This window comes from Leuresthes tenuis, unplaced genomic scaffold (assembly GCF_036924035.1).
Source record: "Leuresthes tenuis unplaced genomic scaffold, fLeuTen1.0.hap1 SCAF_11, whole genome shotgun sequence".
In the NCBI taxonomy this organism is placed as follows: domain Eukaryota; kingdom Metazoa; phylum Chordata; class Actinopteri; order Atheriniformes; family Atherinopsidae; genus Leuresthes; species Leuresthes tenuis.
Window position 1 is genome coordinate 13,437,222 of NW_027325365.1, and position 19,714 is coordinate 13,456,935.

At 40.2% G+C, this 19,714-nt stretch overlaps 2 protein-coding genes across 4 annotated transcripts; both read right to left on the reverse strand.

Moving 5' to 3' along the window:
* Positions 1-319: 319 nt before the first annotated feature.
* On the reverse strand, positions 320-13,523 carry nxf1a (nuclear RNA export factor 1a). Of its 3 annotated transcripts, XM_072395567.1 has the most exons (22): positions 13,439-13,523; positions 10,947-11,006; positions 9,738-9,945; positions 8,044-8,218; positions 7,870-7,953; positions 7,612-7,716; positions 7,226-7,306; positions 6,853-6,922; positions 5,990-6,078; positions 5,765-5,872; positions 5,543-5,652; positions 2,920-2,956; positions 2,578-2,646; positions 2,379-2,434; positions 2,053-2,160; positions 1,785-1,843; positions 1,572-1,687; positions 1,443-1,485; positions 1,238-1,316; positions 920-1,102; positions 776-836; positions 320-685 (listed from the first exon to the last, which is right to left on the reverse strand). In XM_072395567.1, exons 1-22 carry the CDS (start codon positions 13,506-13,508, stop codon positions 647-649), a joined length of 2,010 nt encoding a protein of 669 aa, XP_072251668.1. In that variant the 5' UTR covers positions 13,509-13,523; the 3' UTR covers positions 320-646. The 3 variants fall into 3 exon arrangements, with proteins under 3 accessions (XP_072251668.1, XP_072251670.1, XP_072251669.1); XM_072395569.1 differs by lacking the exons at positions 10,947-11,006; positions 13,439-13,523 and adding an exon at positions 11,071-11,326 and having other exon boundaries at positions 8,044-8,242; XM_072395568.1 differs by lacking the exon at positions 13,439-13,523 and having other exon boundaries at positions 8,044-8,242; positions 10,947-11,056.
* A 1,930-nt stretch (positions 13,524-15,453) lies between these two features.
* LOC140317771 (inositol-trisphosphate 3-kinase C-like) lies at positions 15,454-19,706 on the reverse strand. Its single transcript, XM_072395283.1, has 5 exons — positions 19,411-19,706; positions 18,358-18,562; positions 18,161-18,256; positions 16,575-16,646; positions 15,454-16,461 (listed from the first exon to the last, which is right to left on the reverse strand). The coding sequence occupies exons 1-5, from the start codon at positions 19,704-19,706 to the stop codon at positions 16,213-16,215; spliced, it is 918 nt and encodes a 305-aa protein (XP_072251384.1). The 3' UTR covers positions 15,454-16,212.
* Positions 19,707-19,714: the final 8 nt, after the last annotated feature.

Here is a 19,714-nt window from a genome sequence, read left to right on the forward strand (position 1 = left end):
TCTCAGGATAAAACCAGACTGTTTTGTGTACCATTGTAACATTGAATGGATGTCTAAAAAACATTTTATCAGGATTTATTTGTTTAACTCTGCCTGCAATCTGCCTAGTTTCTAGATTAAAAAAAAAAAAAGTCTTAAATCCACTTTGTAACATTTATGTTGCTTTCAACCACATCAGCCTACTGTAGCAGATGGCATTAGCTAAGTTCTCTACAAATCTATAATTACTAACGTCCACCATGACAAATGATAGAAAGGTACAGATAATCTCAAATTCTTATTTCTTTTTGTTATTTCAGTCTTAAGTGAGATGCATGAACCGTGTGCCAAAATATATTTTATTGTTCAACATACAACAACAAATCCAGATAACCAAATTTAAATCATCAGATGTGTCTTTATTCCTATGAAAATTTGTACTAGTGTCTATACAAATGACCATAATGTAAAGTTACAATAACAACGAAAAACAGTATCATCAGCCTCAGGTCACACAGTTGACATTCTGCTGTTAAAACAATGGTTAACATAAGTGAACTGGATCTACATTATTCTTAATAAAACAAAAAGGCATAGAGTAAAAGAAAACGGAAGCCATAAATAAAATTACTGCAGCCTTTATTTCACAGATGTTTGATTAAATTCTTCATTTTATGAAGGCTACGTCAGGGATCTTGCCTTCCGTCTGTGGAGAGAAAAGAAGTATTTCAGGGCTTTTGCCTTCCAACAACGTGATAAACGAGAAGATGAAGAGCACTGGTGTAACTCGTGTTACCTTCAGCTGTGTGAAGATCTGCGCTGCTCTGTTGAAATCCCACTCGTTGTCTTGCAGACACCTGTGACAGAAAAAAATTGCATTAAATCAATTACAAGACATCGTACAACGCTGCCAACGTTGAGTGGTCAAAAATATACATACTTTTGTGACCATTCCAGGTTCATGCCTGACTTCAGTGAGAAGGCGGTGAGCATCTCTTGCTGTGGTGCGGTGAGGGTGGGGACTGGGCTGGAAGACGGGGTTGGCGCCGGAGCCACAAAGGCCCGACGGATCTCCTCTGTTGTCGCCATTCGGATGAAAAGCTGATCATTGACGATGCACAAACTGTTGTAACAGAAACAAGGACAATTAAGTTTGAATTTCTCTCTCTTGGCAGGAGAAGTCACTCCTCCAATATTCCTAATTACAGTTTTTTTAGTATCAGGAAATACGAAAAAAATAAGAGCTTGTTAAACTTACCCCGAATTTCCTGCTGGGACGGTGACGAAAACTCGGGAGAAAGCCATTGTGGACTCTCGGGATTTTCCATCAACAACAACTGAAACACAGATACATCACATTGATAAAATTAATACCACTTGTAACAGCTTTTTTTTGTTCTTTTCAGTTTGTGTGAGGGCGTCTGTCAGAGGAAAACCTAAATGTATCCAAATCAACAACTCACCTTCTTTAAAGACTCCGCTCACAGTGAATGATAGTAGTGTGTTCTGTAAAGGAAAATATGAGAAGCATTAGAAAAGAGGAGGTAAACACGGAGGGGAAAACGTTAGCGACTGAATAAGCAAGAACTCACAGTGCAGGTGTTGACATCAATCGTAAAGGAAGCAATATCATGTTGCGTTTTTGGAAGCTCGTTGAGGAAAGCCACAACATTGAGTCGCGTGTGCTTCAGCAGCCGAAATCGCATCGCTAACAGCGGCAAGATTCAGAGGGGGAAACCTCATTAGGATCTAAAATAGTCAACAACAATTTAAAGCAGGTGAACAGCTCTGCAGGGGAAACTCACTTGTGTCTTTGATCCTCTTCAGGTTCCGGCTGTCTTTGTAATACTCCCCAAGACTGCTCCTAAACACCAGAAGAAAGGGACGAATGAATGAATGCAACTGCAGCTGACGCTCAGATGGAGGATGTCAGGACCAAGATGAGTAAAGGCAGCCAGTGACACAGAAACCTACACAATGTTCACCTAAGATAACCATATTAGGTTTAAACATTTAAAAACACAACCCATTTGTTAAATTGTTGTGCACAGATGCCTTCAAACGTGTTCTTACCTGGAAGGGTTCTGGGTGGAGTAAGGTGTTGTGAGGGATAGCGATGCTCCATCATGGTAAGCATCCAGAAGAGGCTGTCTGTCGCCTGAGTCGTATATGCTGTAATACCTGCAGAACAGTCAAGAGTTCAGTTTTCCTGCGTTTGCTGCTGAGATTTTATTCATTTTTTTGGTTCAAAACTCCTACTCTGAAACCTGTGTTGTATTAAATACATTGATAGCTAACAGTTTACTAGTAGGGTCACATTACTAGAACATGAACCCGTAAACAACTAACTGATCAGACTTATCAGATGAATTTCTGCTTTAGGAAACATCCAAACTCACTGCTGCAGGAACCGGAGGATGAGAACCTTGATGTCATCTGAGCCAAAGCAGCTGCCCTAAATGAACAAATTAAAGCATTCTTCAAATGGATTAAGGACAATAATCCAGATTAATGCATTACATTTACATTGATTGAGAGGCTATACTGAATACCAGGTACACCAAAAGTCAACATCAGTGTTAAAATTAATGAACAAACCTTGCAGGGAGGGATGGTGGTGGGTGTTTCAACATCAAAGCCAATGGGTGGGGGGAGGTCATGGCCATCCTAAGGAAAACAGCACACAAAGGAAGATGAATGAGAAAGGTTCAAAGTCAGTCTGTGGTCATTGACTGTGAGGGTATTTCCAGATAATGGAAATGTATTTTAAGCAAAGGCACATTTCACATAAACATTTGATTACAACTATTTAAAAAAAAAAATTATGATCAATGTCATGAAGTCATTCAAATGGCCCGTGTAAAAACCTTATGTAAAAACCTTAAAAGTATAACAGTGATACTCTAAAAGCGAAATGCTAGAAAAAACCTGTGGACTTACCAGTTTGAGAAGCCGGGGAAACCTCTGTCGCACGGCACTGGTACAGGAACAAATAAAAAACAAAAAAATCAAGAGCAAGAGAGTTATCATCCAAAACCTCCCCAAACAAGTAAATAATACTACTAACTGTAGATACCACTGTCAGTCGCCCCTTCTGATCCACCTAATGTCAGTTTCTGCCTTTCATTTGTAATCTAAAGATGCTACAACTTTTTGGGAGAACATTCATGTACAGATACATAAATTACAGATTTATAACCAGTGTCACAAGGGCTTTAATCTTCTTTGTACGCAAGCAAATCCACAAACCAACTAGAATACATGCCCTGATCCTCCCTTCAGTTTCATGCTGTGCCCTCTGAATTCTCCCAACCCAGTGTGTACTTACCAGCAGGTATACTCACCCTCTCCCCCCAAAATGGTGATATACACAGATCTGACATGGAAGAGCAACACAAGCACACTTTTCCAGGAGTGCACACATACAAACATACCACAATCCACTAGACAGAGCTGGAAACCAGGATACACATCCATTTTGAATTAGGAAAATAAAGAGGTTAATCATGGCTGGGAGAGAGGTGGTTACCGCCAGTCTTGTGTAAACTTCCCCCCCAAACTCTGGCCAAGATGCAGGAGAACAGATGAGTCTACATCACCAAAAAAAAAAAACAAACAAAAGCACACAACAGGGTCTGGGTAAAAGAAATATGGGGTAAAATTCAGAGACGCTGGTACGTAACCCAACATTCAGAGATGTCAATCTCCATTTATCAAGTGACTGATTTTGTCCATGTCTGTGCCTGTAATTTACAGCAGAGAAAGACAACCTGAGGAGAAAGCTGAACAGGAAGGACAGCTGGTCTCAAAGTGAGCTGGACCCAGCAGTCCCACCGCTCATCCCGGTTTCCCCTGCTGCACAAGCGAAGCAGTTTTCAGTTTGGTATCTTACTCTGAAGAGATGGCACATTCCTCTGTGCAAAGTGCAAAACTTTAAGTAGGCGTTTCTTTCCATATCTTATTTTGGGACCAAGCCCCGGCGTTACAGAAGGGCGAGGAGGCCATTCGACTTGAGTGATAATACTCTGCTCTCTCTGCTTAACAATTGAGCTTTTTTTGTACTGGTCACAGCCAAACTGGAGGAGGAAGTGTTTCCACAGTTTTTCCATTCAACATTTTTCAGGGGAAACTGAACCTTTAATTTCCAGTTCAGAACATATTTCTCTCAGAGGTTAGTTACAGATATTTGCCAAACTCCACTTCATTCACTGAAAAGCAGAAGCCTGCTGTGGGCAAAAGATGACACATAGTGGAATAGAGAGACAGCTCTTTTCTCTTTGGCTCATCGTTGTCAGTGATGACACGTAACCCGCTCCTCCTCAGCCCAACGGCTTCACCCGTGGAGTCCCGTCTTCTCACCTCTCGTCAAGCTCCCAGGGGGTCAGAGCTTACAGGGACTGAGGCCGAGTAATCGTGACTGTGCCTGCCTTAGGTTGTCCCGAGGTTTCGAGGTGGGATCTTACCCGTCATGGGCTATCCAGCCTTCCATACTCGCCTTATACAGGGGGGCCGAGTGGGCAAGGATGCTATGAGGGGAGGGGCATCATTGGCTGTGATTTTTCTTTTTCTTCATCCAAACATCTGTCAAGATGAAAATGGATTGCCCTCTCCAATATGTTTATCAGTACTGCTCAAAACGTCATTTTTGGATTCATATTTTTTGAGAGCACCTCACAGAACGTTTTTTTTCTCCAGAGTATCACGCTCAACTCCCTTGTATTAATATCAGGAGTGTGATGATGTTTTACAGCGGTTTATGGGACAACTAACCAGAATGTCAGCAGGGGAGTGCTGGGTAGAGCGTCACTGAGAACCATAACACCCAGATGAGACCAAAGTTTGAAAAAAAATGCCCCCAAAGAGAAGCTGAAAACTGGCATAGAGAGGAGACGGCTGGAATTATTCTGCAGTTTGACGTCCCGTCAGCAACTTTTTGGAGGTAAGAAACATTACTTTGCAGCTTGAAAAAGAAAAGTTCATCACCAACTGGAGAGCAAGATGGTAAACTGAATCAAAAGTCCATAGAAGTTCGCTGCATAAATAAAGCGCATCATACAGCATGTATGCATTTGTAAGACACTTAAGTGCCCTGAAACCTGCACAAATTTCACTATTACAAGAAGATCTTTGATCATTTTCATATATCCAACCAGTCTTTATTGTTTTTAAGGTTTCAATCTTCCAGTTATGGTGATGTCAAAGTGCAGACCAGACCTGGTAGCTCTGGAGATGGGTATAAGTAAAGAAAAACACCCCAATCCTTCCACATGTTGGTGGAAAATATTATTCAGGCAGTTTATCTTTAAAGTATAATTCTTTGATTCCCTCTTCTCTCGCAAACAAAAAATGTATTCAGTTAATGACAGAAACATGGGTTTGATCCAAAGCTCATCCTCGACTGCTGGAGAAATGGATTCGGTTATCGCAGAGCCACGTTAAACACAACTTAAGGACAACGTTATCTTTTGTATCGCACTGCAGCATTATCCTGAACCCCCTTAGTCACACATTCATACTCATCATGTAAAATGTCTCCTCTCGCCCCGAAGAGTCATGGACTGACCTGATGTACGCTGCCTGGTCCTTAAAGAGCTCACACAGGGGGTTCCTGTTCAGCCACAACTCCACCAGCTTCCATCCTTTCACTTTGTCCAGCTCCCGGTCCGACTTCAGCTGGACAAGAAGAAGAGTTATCGTGAGGAAGCATGAAAAACCAGACAGTTTAAAATAACACAAGCTGAGGCTGAAGTCAAGCCTGCTCGTCATTCTATGAACTGAGTCTTACCTCATTTTGAGAAAGGTTGAGTGTCTTCAGATTAGGCACCTTGGAAACCAATTCAGCGAGTTCATCAAGTTTGTGAATGCGATTGTTACTCAGGTTCAAGCAAGCCAGCTGGAAAGATTAAAAGACTTCTAAGCACACTCAACTGGATCAACTGCTTTACTGGCATATATGCTACATCATACCCACACACCTGCTCCTTCCATAAACGAACCATGCGACTCTTACCTCAGGAATGTTTGATTCGATGATTTTAATGACAGCCTCCATGTTTGTCTTCCTATTCAAGATGACTTCAATGTTATTGGACTCCAGGTCTGTCACCAAGTAAAAACAGATACCATTACAGAAATATGCCAAATCAGTGAAGGGAAAACAAGAAGAAAAAGTAACCGACAGGTCAAGGTCCTATTTCATCTGGTCAGATAATCAAGCACACGTTGTTCCAATTTAATTTCTATTGCTTTTATCTGCTCAAGGCAGCTGTGTTAAGAAGTTGTTAACTGTTAATAGTTGACGTGTTAACAGTTGTTTTTCCTCATTTTTCTTACCTCATCTACTATACTTATAACGTACTTCACAACATTTGAATTATAGCCGACTACATTGTTGAACTGTGCCATCTCTTGACATGCAGACTATGGCTCAGTTTATTCACCACGTTATAACCACTCAAATTCAACTGTGCTGCGGTAACAAGGCTATCAAAATCCCACCGGATAGAACCACAGAAATAAGACGACACGCAGGGAAAAGAGCAAAGGAAACGGACACAATCCAAAGAACAGAGACTGCTGGAGAGGGGGAGACTTGGTTCAGAGTCATTGTTACCATTGACAGCTCCTAAGACAGTTTAAGAGCAACTAAGAGAATGGTGAGCAGTGTTTTCCCTGCTGCTTCTAAGAACAAATGCTGTCACTCTGCTCAAATTATTGATGAAGAGAAGGTGTTAAAGCTTTCACATACCATCATGGCATTAATATTTCTCTCTCCTCTAACTTCACTACTCTTTCATCTAGAAACTCAAGACTCTGGTGGAACATGTAGCGTTGTACAGCTGCTTTATGTGTGAAAAGAACGAGTGTAATTACCTGGGTCTAATCGGATGTTGTTCAAGTCTAATGCTTGCTGGGAACCGTCAAAACGCTTGCCCATGCATTGCTGTGAAAGATAAAAGTCAACGTAAGAATCCTTATTGAAAAAACAACAACAAAAATGGTCAAAATCAAAGTGAATTTCCCCCTCAAATCCAATTCTACCCATCATCTGGAATCCTTTTTCTAAACCATCTTTCTTACTGTCTTCAAAGTATTTTCATATATACTCAGTCACATTATTTCTGAGAAAAGAAAGAACTCTGAAGTATATTTCTATTGAGAATTTGATATTTCTGATATAGTAGTTATCATCACAGTCCTGCTCAGGCATGGCAGACCAGACAGTGCATCAAGTCCTTAAGCTCACCTTCAGGTGCTCTAAATGTTCCGGCTTCAGGTCAGATTGGAGGAAGGCTGGTGGAGCACTTGGGTTGACATGTACCTCCACCTTGAAGAAAACATCCGACAGAAAAATAGATGAATAACTAGAGATATCGCACCCGTCGAGCTTTAATTTACGGTTACTCTTGAGAGAAGATTCCAGATAACAGTCCTAAATGTTGATAATAGTTATTAATAATTATTTGCAACACATAATTCAAGAAGACAGGAGCTCAATGGCACAGCAACAACCATCTGTGAGCTGAAAGTCAGAGCACAGACAGCAGCTACATTTGGTTTAAGAAAACTGATCATTAAGGATGTCACGTTTCGAATCATTTTTGCAGGGGTCAAAGGTGATACCAAACGTACCTTAAAACCCTCTGGGTCTGTGATCTTATGGGAACATTTGTGTAAAGCATTGGCAGCAGCTGAATCGTCCACATAGAAATGGACCCTGTTATGGTCGACATGGTACTGAACAGACAAACGGGAAGAAAGAGACAAACAAGTCCTTCAAATCTTCAATTTGGACACAGACACGGGACAACAAATCGTTTCTAAATTGAATTACCATGACAGTTAATACAGAATTACAGCATGCAATTATCAGACAGTGCTTAAACTCACCTGCACAGGTGTGTAGGGAACCGAACAGATATTCTGCAGAGCCGTCACTAACCATTTCTTCTCATATTTCCTTCCATGTGGTATCTGCCAAACAGACAAAGCAAAATATAATCTCCTATGCTGAATTACAATGTGGATTTGTTGATGCACTAGTTCAAATGTGATGACACTCACCGTTACTTTGTACCACCCTGATCGGGCTCTCAGACCTCCTCCACCTCTGTAGCCACCTCCACCTCCTCCTCTACCACTTCCCCCACCTCCACCTCCACCTCCTCCTCCTCCTCCTCTGTCCTGTCGCCTGTTGAACCGTACATCTCTTTTCCGAAATCCTTTTCCATACGGGTTGCTGAAGACGACAAAACGGACAGTTCTCTTTAAAGACGATATGAACATTTCAACGCATAATTTCAAATGTTAAGGGAAACCAGTGCCTTCATCTAGGTCCTGTGAAATTAAATGAAAAAAATACTTTATTATCCCGAAGAAAATTTTTATTCTATTCACTCCAGTTGAAGAAGGGAGATTCTAAATTTCTGCAACAAGGACTCTTAGTCCCCGACCTGACCGCAGCCGAGCTGAATGTAATGAATAGATGGTAATCATTGTTGTAGGGGTTCCATATCTTTATACCCACGGACTACAAGGCACATTCCTCATCAATGTTTCTTGGGTTCTAATGCGTTTTAATTGCAAACATTTTCTTTACATTTAATAGTTCCCGTAGGAGCAGCAACACATTTTGATACATTTCAAACTTGGAAAATATTAAACTAAAGCTTACTTTCTCTCAGCCTCATTTTTAAGACTGTATTATCACTTTTCAGATCAGGACTTGCTGCCTAAACAAATATTTGTGCGCCACATAACATTAGTCCGCATTTGCTGTAAGCCTGCTGGATTTTTCATTATTACCTTAAAGGAAAAATCAGGGTCTTTTTTCAATCCTTTTTACTCCAGTGTGTGTTCTATCTAAACGAATTGATCTGAAAATGACAGATGTGTTTCCATTGTTGGATTTCCCCGAGATCATTTTCATCTGGGCAGACGACTCAGATTTTTGTGCCGTGCAGACTAAATGTGAAAATGTTCAGGAGTGTTCTGCTTTCTCTTTCTGCTTATGACTCGAGCGTACAGTTTCGATATGGGCTGATGGAAGAGACCCATACCACAGAAGTTAGGTATTTCTGTATGTGCTACCTTGTATGGAAATAAAGAACTGGAGGGAAAGGGTAAAAAAAAGTATTCTCATGTACATTATCACCCATTTAGGGAGGAGTGTGTCAGCGTCATCACACCACAACAGCTCTGTGACAGCTATGAGTAACACATGTAACCAGTGCAAATGCAAAAAAAAAAAAACAAATGATAAAAACAGATCTAAACATATTTTTTATTTTATAGTCTGATGCAGACCAACATATTCAGCACAAGACTGAAACCAAATAAATACCAACAGCCTCTCCAGGGAATTTTGTGGTTTTTAAACTGAGAATATTGATATGTTCATAAGGTTCATGTTGTCAATATAGTTTAGGGCAGTTTTTGATATCAACAACATCAGGATTACGTCGATACTGTTAGAAAAAAAAAAATTCAAAATATTTTTAAAAATACATATTTTTGTATTCAAATCAAACGGCTCATTACAGTCTCTCTCCATGACTGCTCGCTGAGGAAAAACTATTTGTTAATGTTCACTGTGCCCTTAAGGTTCTGTCTGCACTACTGAATGTTTTACATGTGCTCCTTCAGTGTTAGGCCCTGCTTACATACTCCTAAATATTAGGTAATTCATTTATCAATCACTGCCACTGCAAAGGAAAAAAAATAATCTATAGGATGGCGGTAAAATGATCAAAACTTACAATCTGTGCTGGGAGCTGCTGTCCTGAGAGCTGTCACTCATGGTAATATCTCCATCTGTATCGTCATGCCCGCCTCGTGGTCCATGACCTCCAAACCCTCCTGAGTGACTTCCCCGCTGACGGTCTTTGCGCGACCTGTCAAATGGCCGACCCTTGTGGGGGCCTCCTCTTTTGCGGTTGCGAAACGGTGCAGTTCTATCATCATGCTCTGCGAAAAGACAGTAAAAGTTCATTTCTGACTTCATTAAATACAAAGCATTAAGCCATATCAAGATATCTAACTTCAGCTGATGCACATAACAACATTTTTGCAAAGAATCCCAATAATGTCTCTTACTGGTTGCAGTTAGGGCCAGATGATACGTCAAAATAATTTGATACAATGCGACTTTTCTGTTGAGAAAGCTGAGATCAATGGTCCCTCATGTTGCATTAGTAATATGCAACTTGTTCGGTTTGCAAGTTCTGATGAGGAACACACCGCTTTGGTATGTTTGTAAAAAATCCTATGGGAACTAAAACTTGCAGCACCAGAAATGACAGTATGCAGTGGAAGAGGAGCTCTTTGTTTAACTACATCCCTTCAAAAAACAGCACAGGGCACAAAAGCACTGACAGTTCATATTGGGAGAGAAGAGCTAGGTTTGTAAAATGTGTTGAACACAATTGATCTTAGGTATGAACCACTGAACTATTTTGCTGATACATCACTGAACCCTTTTTGCTCAACAAGTATGAGATTATTGTAGAGAAGCTACAGGAGGCTTCGTTTTACTCTACTCTCAACTCTTCTAGTCAATATAGGATGTACTTTTACTACAGAAAACTACTTTTTTAATGCTGGCATTTTAATCACAAATTCATGTAGACAGAAAAAAAAATCCATTACTCTTATTATAAATTCATGTTTAAATGTTATTTGGTCTTATTACCTAGCTGCACTTAAAGGATACCTTTAAAAAGAGTAATTCACACTTACATCTTACATTTTGGATTTAGACCACTAAAGGCCCTCCATGTTGAGACAGGGTAAAACAACGTGCATCAGGACCTTACCTAAATTACCATGAAACACTTTTACTCATCTTAATACAATAAAAAAACTGGTTTCTGTTAAAGAAATAATGTAGCAACTTGTTAAAACTTATGTAATAGTTGGATCCATTCTATAATTGATCAGGTATCCTGGCAGCCCATAACATATGTTACCTCCATTGACCACGATATCTGTTCGCCTGACCTCTCTCTTCACCATAAAGTCTTCACGATCTGAAGAAAAATTGTGACAGCAGCAAAGATATAAGGTTAATGCAGCAATAAGCGTGTGTCTTACCGTTGTAGTAGTGCCCGCCGTCCGCCATATTTTGTAATAGTGTTGGACTTAAAAAACAAAAAAATAACAGTCCAGGATGGGGAAAAAAGTACGTGGACCTTGACTTCTCTCTTTCATAAAACAAAAAGCCGAGGCAGAAAAAGAACCTCCAACATCGCAGGTGGTCCAGACGAAACACAAAGGAGAGCACGTCGTGAACGCAGGCACGTCCCAAGCTATCTTTTAGCTTAACTAGCGTCTCCTGCTAACAAGTGACGAGAGGACGACGGAAATACAAACATCCCTTTCCGGGGCAAAGACAATAACCCGGGGATTTAAAATAAAGTCTAGCTAAGGCAGCATCATAATAATAAAACATGACAAGAACAGACACACAAACACGAGTCGAGTGTACGCTTTGCTAGCATTAGCTTCAATTTGTGTTGATAAAATTTTTTTAGCTTTAGCATACCGGATATTTTCTGTGCCCTTAGAGATTACACCGCAGTCAACGGGTCATGATGACTAAATGTTTGACCACTTCAAGTTACTGACCTATCGTGAATACACCAACACTTCTACATTACATTTCTCCGCAGATAAAAACAAACGCCTGGCGCGGAGGTTTGCTAACGGCTTGTTAGCTGCTAAAATGTAGCTAATAAGGTCAAACAGAAGAAGAAGTAGAAGAAAACAAAAGCAGTTCAGTTGACCCGCTGCAAAGCTGTGCACAGATGCAAACTGCGTCATACAAACACACCCACCCGAGTCCAATAAAATAATAAGACAAATATGTATCACAGATAAACAAGCATGTATAATGATAATAACTATAAATAACTATATTGGTATAACACACCATTCACTCCACACATTTACAGTACAGACTCATTTTTAAAGGCAGAAAAGGCACAGAGGGACGTACTACGAAGCAAGTTCAACAAAGCCGGGCTTTCTTGGTGTCTGCTGACAAAACATAACCTCCTCTCGGAGATAACAAACAGTATGACAGTGGTTAGGATTAATAATAATAATACATTGTATTTGTTAGGCGCCTTTCATGGCACTCAAGGTCTATTCAGGCTCTGTGCAAGCTGTTATGTGTCATTTGACACTTATTCTCCTCATAAAGTGTCAATCAGCTGACACGTCATTCATGAGAACAGGAGGTATTACAAAACAATTCAAAGTGCTTTTGCACGAGAGAGGACTGAAACCAGAAAAGTGAAACTTGTGCTAATTAATATGTAAGTTACTACATGCCTGCTCTTTACTTCAAGCCAGCTGTTTACATCATGACAGCTTCAGATAAAGCTCTTCAACCTTTAATTGGAAAAGAAGTGTATTATAAGAGAGACAACAATGTGACAGTGAAAACTTTCTTTTTAGGCTAAAATTGCTTGCTAACCTACCTTCTTAGTACACCCCTCTGTTTGAATGAAATACAATAACAATGGCTCATTAAACCAGCATGTACCACTTAATGTCTGCAATCACAATGTTCAGCATTAATTCTGACGTGTCGTAGCAGAAAAATAACGTGAAGCAGATTTATTCTTTATTTTTTTAACTACAGCCCAGTTCATCAGTAAGTCATAACAGTGAAATGCAGCCATCACAAATGCTGCATTTAAACTGTCCTCTTGTTCACTACATAGTTAGTCTGTCAGCTGAGATTTCTGTGAGACAGTGAACTACATTTCCAGTACGTGGTACACAAAGAGTAGTGTACAGAGGACGCACTTGAAACAGGTCAAAATAGACCACCATGCACTAAGCTCTGAAAGCATCAGCAGCAGCAATTATCAGCTGTTTAATGTGCAGCCTGGGGATATGAGGCATTCGAAAAACTAAGTAACTTTCCTATTTAATGCAGCACTGTCAAGATAAGGGAATTATCCCAAACTGAAATGAACTGATCACCATATTGTGAGGATGATGGCTGGTGTCTAAACAAGTATTTGGCAGCGTCGATATTTGCTCTCAGGTAATTTTAAATAAATATGTAGGTATGATATTAGCCTACGTGCGATCACACTCGTTAGAAATGATAACGGTTCATCTAGGTTTCAGTAACCTGGTATTGTCCAGTCAGTAGACCATCTCATTTGTAAGAACCCACCACGTGACTTCTCTGAAAACTCTCTCTCGAACCAGAGGGGGAATAAAACCAGAGACACGTGGCTGTGGCTGATGAGCAACAGGTGCCCCACCACAGCCAGTGAAGAAGCTAATTTAGTCTTATTTACTTTTAAAAGTTTAACGACACTAAACCCGATGTGCACTTCAAAACGTGAGGTTCAATATGTATTTAAAAAAAGTGATTGAAAAGGAAAACACGGTAACGCTAAGGGCATGATTGATAACTTAGAAGTAATTTGTAACTTACCGTTGTTTAACACGTGTGTCACCACGGCTAAGTTCGGGTAGTTTTTCCGAAACATGGTCCCTCGGTCCATCAAGAAACTAGCTTCTATCCCAACCTTTTGAAAAACTTTCACGATACAATGACCAAAACATAAAAAAAAAAAAAAAACACATCAAATCCCACATGCAACACACAGTTTCAGTTCAGCAAAGCAGAGTTATTAGTTTAAACTTTTTCTTGCATATTTGAACAGGTCAGCCGTTAAGGCTAGCTTTAGCTGGCTATCGGCGTTAGCACTGCGGAGATCATTATACTTCACTTGCATTAACAATCATACAATATTTACCGACTAAGGTATTTTGCAATCGTTATATTTGTCGCGGAAATGCAGGAAAAGGCCTCTTTTCCGAGCTGTCCGGGTCGGTTGGTCGGTCCCGCCGCTCTCTCTTCTCCAACGCGAACATCGAGGTGGCGCCACCTGGTGGAAGTGACCGATGTCTGCAAGTGTAACATAAAAGTCTGTGACCCAAAGACAGTATTAGATCATTCTTTCTCATTCTATAATATGTTAATTATTTTTTATTTTATTTTTATATAGTAGCCAAGTATGGTCCTACATTTTAGGTAGTTCTACAGAGAGGGTAACACATTCTGTTGGCAGTAAGAGATACTTTGATGTGTGTGGGTGTTCAAAGCACCTGAAATTTTCTGCCCAGCTGTTTCTCACATATTTTTCCCCATCAGCTTTAAGGCAAAAAGTACAACACAAAAATGTTGAAGCTAAAAATGCATTATCGTGTCTAATTTGTCTCAATTCAGTGTTACTTCTGCTGTACAGTACGTTGTTTGAGAAATATGATTAGAATGCCTTGTAGACTGCTGAAAAGACGTAAAAGTTCTTGTATTTTAACACGAGCATTTTCATTTCACTCTGACCTTTAATTCAGCCTTCACTACATCTCAGAGATGGATTTTGGTAACCTTTTCTTAGACCTGTTCAGATTAAGATTTTTACTGTAGATTATGAATTTAAAAAAACGGTTTAAAGGTCCAGTGTGTTGAATGTAGTGACATCTCATAGCAAAGTTGCAACTTGCCATTAACTGAAAACCCTCTTAGCTCTTCCAAGCTTGTAGGAGAAATTTCTGATGTCAAACTCCGACTCTAGAGACTGTCTTAGTTCTCTTGCTGCTTGTTTCTTTTATAGAGTTTGTCCTCATGTGTATTCTGTGGTTTACTTCCTGTGTCACCCCTGGTTTTCAGTTACAGATTGCCACAGATGCTCGTTGTCTGTAATAACCTCCCTCAGTATATGTTCTCCAGATTTCCTGTGTTCAGTGTGGTATCCTGCTCATAGCTGGATCTTTGTCTGACCTATCTTGGTTTGCTGTCATAGCTTCCCCCACAAGTCAGTGAGTTCCTGTGTTTTCTCCTGAGTCTTGTTTCTTGTTAGCTTTGAGTGCAGTGCTTAGTTATTCCAGTCTTGGCAGCACCTTTTGTTTCCTTAGAGTCATTGCCAGCCAGGTCTGTATCAGAATTACAGATTGATGCATCAAAATCTGGAGAGATCTTCAGAGCCCCAAAGTCCGTGCAATCTCTCCCTCACTGTGGGTGCTTCTACTGTTAAGTAGGGTAAAACCTTCTCATATTTAGTCCCCGTCAATACATAGGCACATAGCCAGAATACAATGTATACATATCTGGTGAGCCCTGAGTGTTAAGTACCAGAAACTACACAACCATTTACTATTTCAAAATTGTAAAGAACATGTCTGAGAAAGGCAAAAAAAAAAAAGAAAAAATTGTATTATTAAGCAAGTTAATGCTCCATTAGTTTCCAGAGGAAAACTTGCAATGTGACAAGGCTGAGATTATCTTTTTTAATTGAACACAATTGGTCCTTTTATGAAGTTTTCCCCAAATCTTTTAGTGCACGTTTACATCATTCAGCTTTCTTTAGAGGTTAGAACTTGGTAGAAATATGCGTGAAGTCTTGTTTTGCTTGTTGTGCTTTACTTTTCGTTCTTTGACCTCTTTTTGTAGCTCAGATGTGTGTGACTTGTGATTTTAAGACAAGATACCACATTAATGATGTAGATATACGAGGACTCGGCAGCCATTTGTAGTTTTTTATTGATTTGGGTTGGACCACCCAATATGAGTACTATACTGCATAACTATCAGACCAAGAAAGAGAAAAAAAAACACTCCAGCTGCATCATATGCACATAATTCAGATCCCTTATAAAGACATAACATCTAATTAATCTATTTATCCTCACATGCATTTTATGTTGTCTTCCTATAAGCATGGTTGATATTTTTGAAGACATACTGACTTAAAACTGATGAGAACACGAGGCTGTTCAACTAAATGTGCGTGTTTGAATACATTTTTCATCCTGAGTTACATTTGCTGCTGTAAACAATTAAGCTTAGTTTGTGTTTAAATGCAGGTGAGACCAACCAACTGAAAATAAGTCTTTAGCAGATAACAAAAGAACATCTTTTGTGAGACATGAAAAAACAAGCATAATGTGTCAAAAATGGTCTCGACTGCTGGAGTATGTACATACCAGATGTACAAAGAAAACAATCCATCCACTAAACATTCCGTTTTAGATTTCAGCTTCACTGAAGCCCCTTGCTTCTCCTCTTCAGCCGCTGCAGACAGAGAAACAGATCTTTTTCCTGTTTTCTTAACGGTTTGTAAGTGTATGTAACAGCGGCCGTTTTGTCCCCCTCACCCTGAAATTCAGTTCTGTTTTGTCTCACAAGCACACCCTCAGAATACTTCATGTAAAGCTGCTTTCCTCTCCACAGTCGTCCTCCTGCTGCCCAGAGGCCACATCGATGGCCTGATCCAGAGATGTGATGAGGGAGGTCAGACCGATCAGGTAGCCATCCTCCCTGTTCCCCTCAGACCAAGGGAGGGTGTGTTGGAGCTCCTTCATGTCAGGCAGCGGTGTCGTCTTTCCAAAGTCTATCATCCACACGCTGGCCTTGCTGTGGTCGTGGACAAAGAGAAGCGAGCTGCCAATCACCTGATCGGGTACAAGCAGAGTCATCGTAATAATGTTGGATTAATCTGTATTTCTTTTTACTCTCGGCTGAGTTTATTTAGCAAGCGGACAATTGTCTCTACATGTAAACAAACCTCATGGGTTCTGAAGAATTGTGAGTTCTTGAGTGCGCTTCTCAGGGCCAAGAGTCTGGAGTGATACGCTTTCTGAGAACACACATTAGTGCAGATGGGGTTCAGTGGCAGAAAGTTGCACATACATGGGAGGGTAAAGGCTTCAAGTACTGAGCTGAGGCGTGCAGACATGTGAGGAAGTGGGTGAAACAATAAGTGCAAAACCTGATACAACACAATGTTCATTCATCTGTTTTGTTGACTGTAAAATAAACAAAAGAATCTCACAGATGACATGAAACTATTTCATTTACCAGCTGAACATTCTGGCCTAAAGTCTTGTCATTTTTGGTAATTTTTTTCCAGATCAAGTGGAGGGAAGAAAAAAAAAGAAAATCATAAACTTTGTTGCATCTCCTTTGAGCCTTTGAGGCATGGACTCACCAGTGAAAACAGTCAGGTTCCAGCCTTCTTGTGTATGTAACTGTTGACCAGTTTATAGGATGGAGCCTGGTTCCTTTTTTATTTTCCACCATAAATTTTTGATTTTGAGATAGAAATCCGGGCTGTTTGCTGGCCATGCCATTAGGTTGATATGTCACTCCTGAAGAAAAGTTTGTGACCAGATGTATTATCGTTCTAGTGATCGTTTACCTCATAAATAAATGTGGAAATTTGCTTTCTTTCTTCAGGCAGTCATTTTTTAAATGTTTCACCAAACTAAAGTTGTTGCATCACCTCCTTGTCCAAAACAGATTAGGGATTCGTGTCTGAATATCACTTTCATCCAATCCTCCACAGCCATGACTGCTTCACCTCAGCCCATCGTAACCTTGTTTTCTCCTGTTTCGATGTCGGTGATGGTTAAAGTTTGACGTCTCCTTTGGTCGACCTGTGTGCTTCCCTTTCACAACCTTCCCATTTGGTTGCTACCGACATCTTTTGCTACACTCTGAGCTGAATTACCTTCTGGAAAGAGTTTTATAATCTCAAAGCTTTGCATATTTAGACTTGTACAGCTATATGTTTTACAAATGCAAATTACAGAATGATTCTTTTTTCTTTGTAATTGATCTGGAAAGAAAAATTGCCAATGATTACAGCAATTTTATTTATTCCTCTTTTTGGTGGGACATTTTGTTAAGAAAGCCAGAATGTTCAGCTGTGAAACAAAATAGTTTTGTGTTAATAAATACATGATTTTACAAAATAAAAAATCTGAATGAGCATCCTCCAAGAGGTTATTAATGGGTGAAAAAGGAATATATGCAAACTGTAAATCCTGTCTTCAGTTTTTGCTCTATGTTGAGATTTCTGCTTAGTTTTACCTTTCCAAGTGTTTGAGGGTTTAACTTTTTACTACGTCTCCTTCGAAAAGTGTTCAGAGACACTGCTTGACTGGTGCATTGGGATAATTCCAAGTATCTGTCTTTAGATTTGCTCTGGAAAGTATTTCTGGTTTAAAAAAAGAAAGTGTTTTCCATTTCTGAGGCACTTCAGTCCAGTTTTAGAGTGGATTTGGGCCCTTCATAGCATGAATTAAGATATGTTTTTCAAGTTTATGTGGTGTTGTCTTACAAGTGTTTCTTATGACAAGCTGAACTCACCAGATTGTCCAACTGGCTCCTGGTGAAGTACAGCAAGGCCTCTGTGAGCTGGGCTAAAGTCTGGATTTTTCTGAAGTCCCGCTGGACACTGCCGTCCTCCATCCGTAAAACAGAAACAACAACATAGACATTGAATAATTACTTGACTACAGCGTTCTGGTAACTATAAATTTAGCAGAACTGGCGCTTTCTCCCACCATAATGCCTTCTATCCTGAAGCCAAGTGTAGAAGTGGAAGTGGTGGTGTCCTTCCACTGAAGGTAGCGACATTTGGTCACCCCTTTCTGTGCGTGTTCCTCAGCTGATGGAGCCGAAGGGTCTACTGACACCATCTTATGGTACATGTCGCTCCTCAGGGTGGTTTTGGAACGTGCTTTTACCAGTTCGTCTTCCTGGTATGTCCTGACAGGGAAACTCTCAGATAAGTTCGTCATATACAGTGGCATGCTGAGACTTTGTTACTGTGAATAACTAAGTAAGTGAAAAGACAACCTGATCACCAAAAGGCATTGAGTTAAAGACTCAAGGTATATTTTTTTGGAAATGATTTGACAAAATCTTTTTGTTCTTTCTGTCCTTTATGGTTTCATGTCATGGCACTTTCTGCCCCACGGAGAAAAAGTTTTGGGTCTGAACCTGTTGATTGCCTTTTCTATGTAGAGTTTGTTCTCTGGTGTCTTCCAACAGTTCAAAGACTTGCTTGAATGTGATTACCAGAACTGTAATCCTGATCAGGATGCGTACCACCACTTGCTCACTGTCAGTTGGGACAGGCTCTGCTCTGCACTGCTCTGCTGAGATCTGTTCACAGAACTATGTGGGCCATGGCAAAACCTTCAGCTAACACCACTTTACACTGTTCATTGTGGATTTTCTGGTATATTTAGGTTCACAGCTTGTGTGGCGGAAGCATCCTTGTTTTATTCACCTTTTTTCCACAGACAGTGTGATCCTTGCTTATAAAATGTACTGCTATTTATTTGAAACCATTCTTTCTTCTACCAGTCAAATGCCATTATCTTAATAAACAGTTATATATTATATAAACAGTTCAATATTAGAACTTATTTGAATCAATGTGGAATGTCAGTTTTACTTCCATCATTTTATCTATGTTCCCCACATAGATTCTTTTTGTTAACAGATTCAAAAGTGTTTAAATTTCACCATGCCAGGTAGCTCCTTGCATGCCTAAAAGTAAAATTTTCCACCATCAGGACTGGAGTGGCCACCTGTAGAGGAAAACTTACCTGACTCCCATCTTGCAGTCCATGATAACAGGCCTCCTCAGGCCACTCAGCAGGTCCTCCAGCCGGATGTAGCAGCACTCCCCTCTTGTGACCAAACCGTGGTACTGCGGGACAAATGGTTTCAGCGGATCCCTCATCAGGTAGTCCAGGCACTTTGCCTCAGGTTCACTGTACAGTTTCAGCACCTCCCCAACTTTACTCTGCTGGAAGTTACCTGGAGTCACCGGCAACCATCGAGGAGAGACAAAAGGAGTGTAAATGTTGTGAGTGTTGGCACTGCCTGATTTAAAATCCATGGACAATG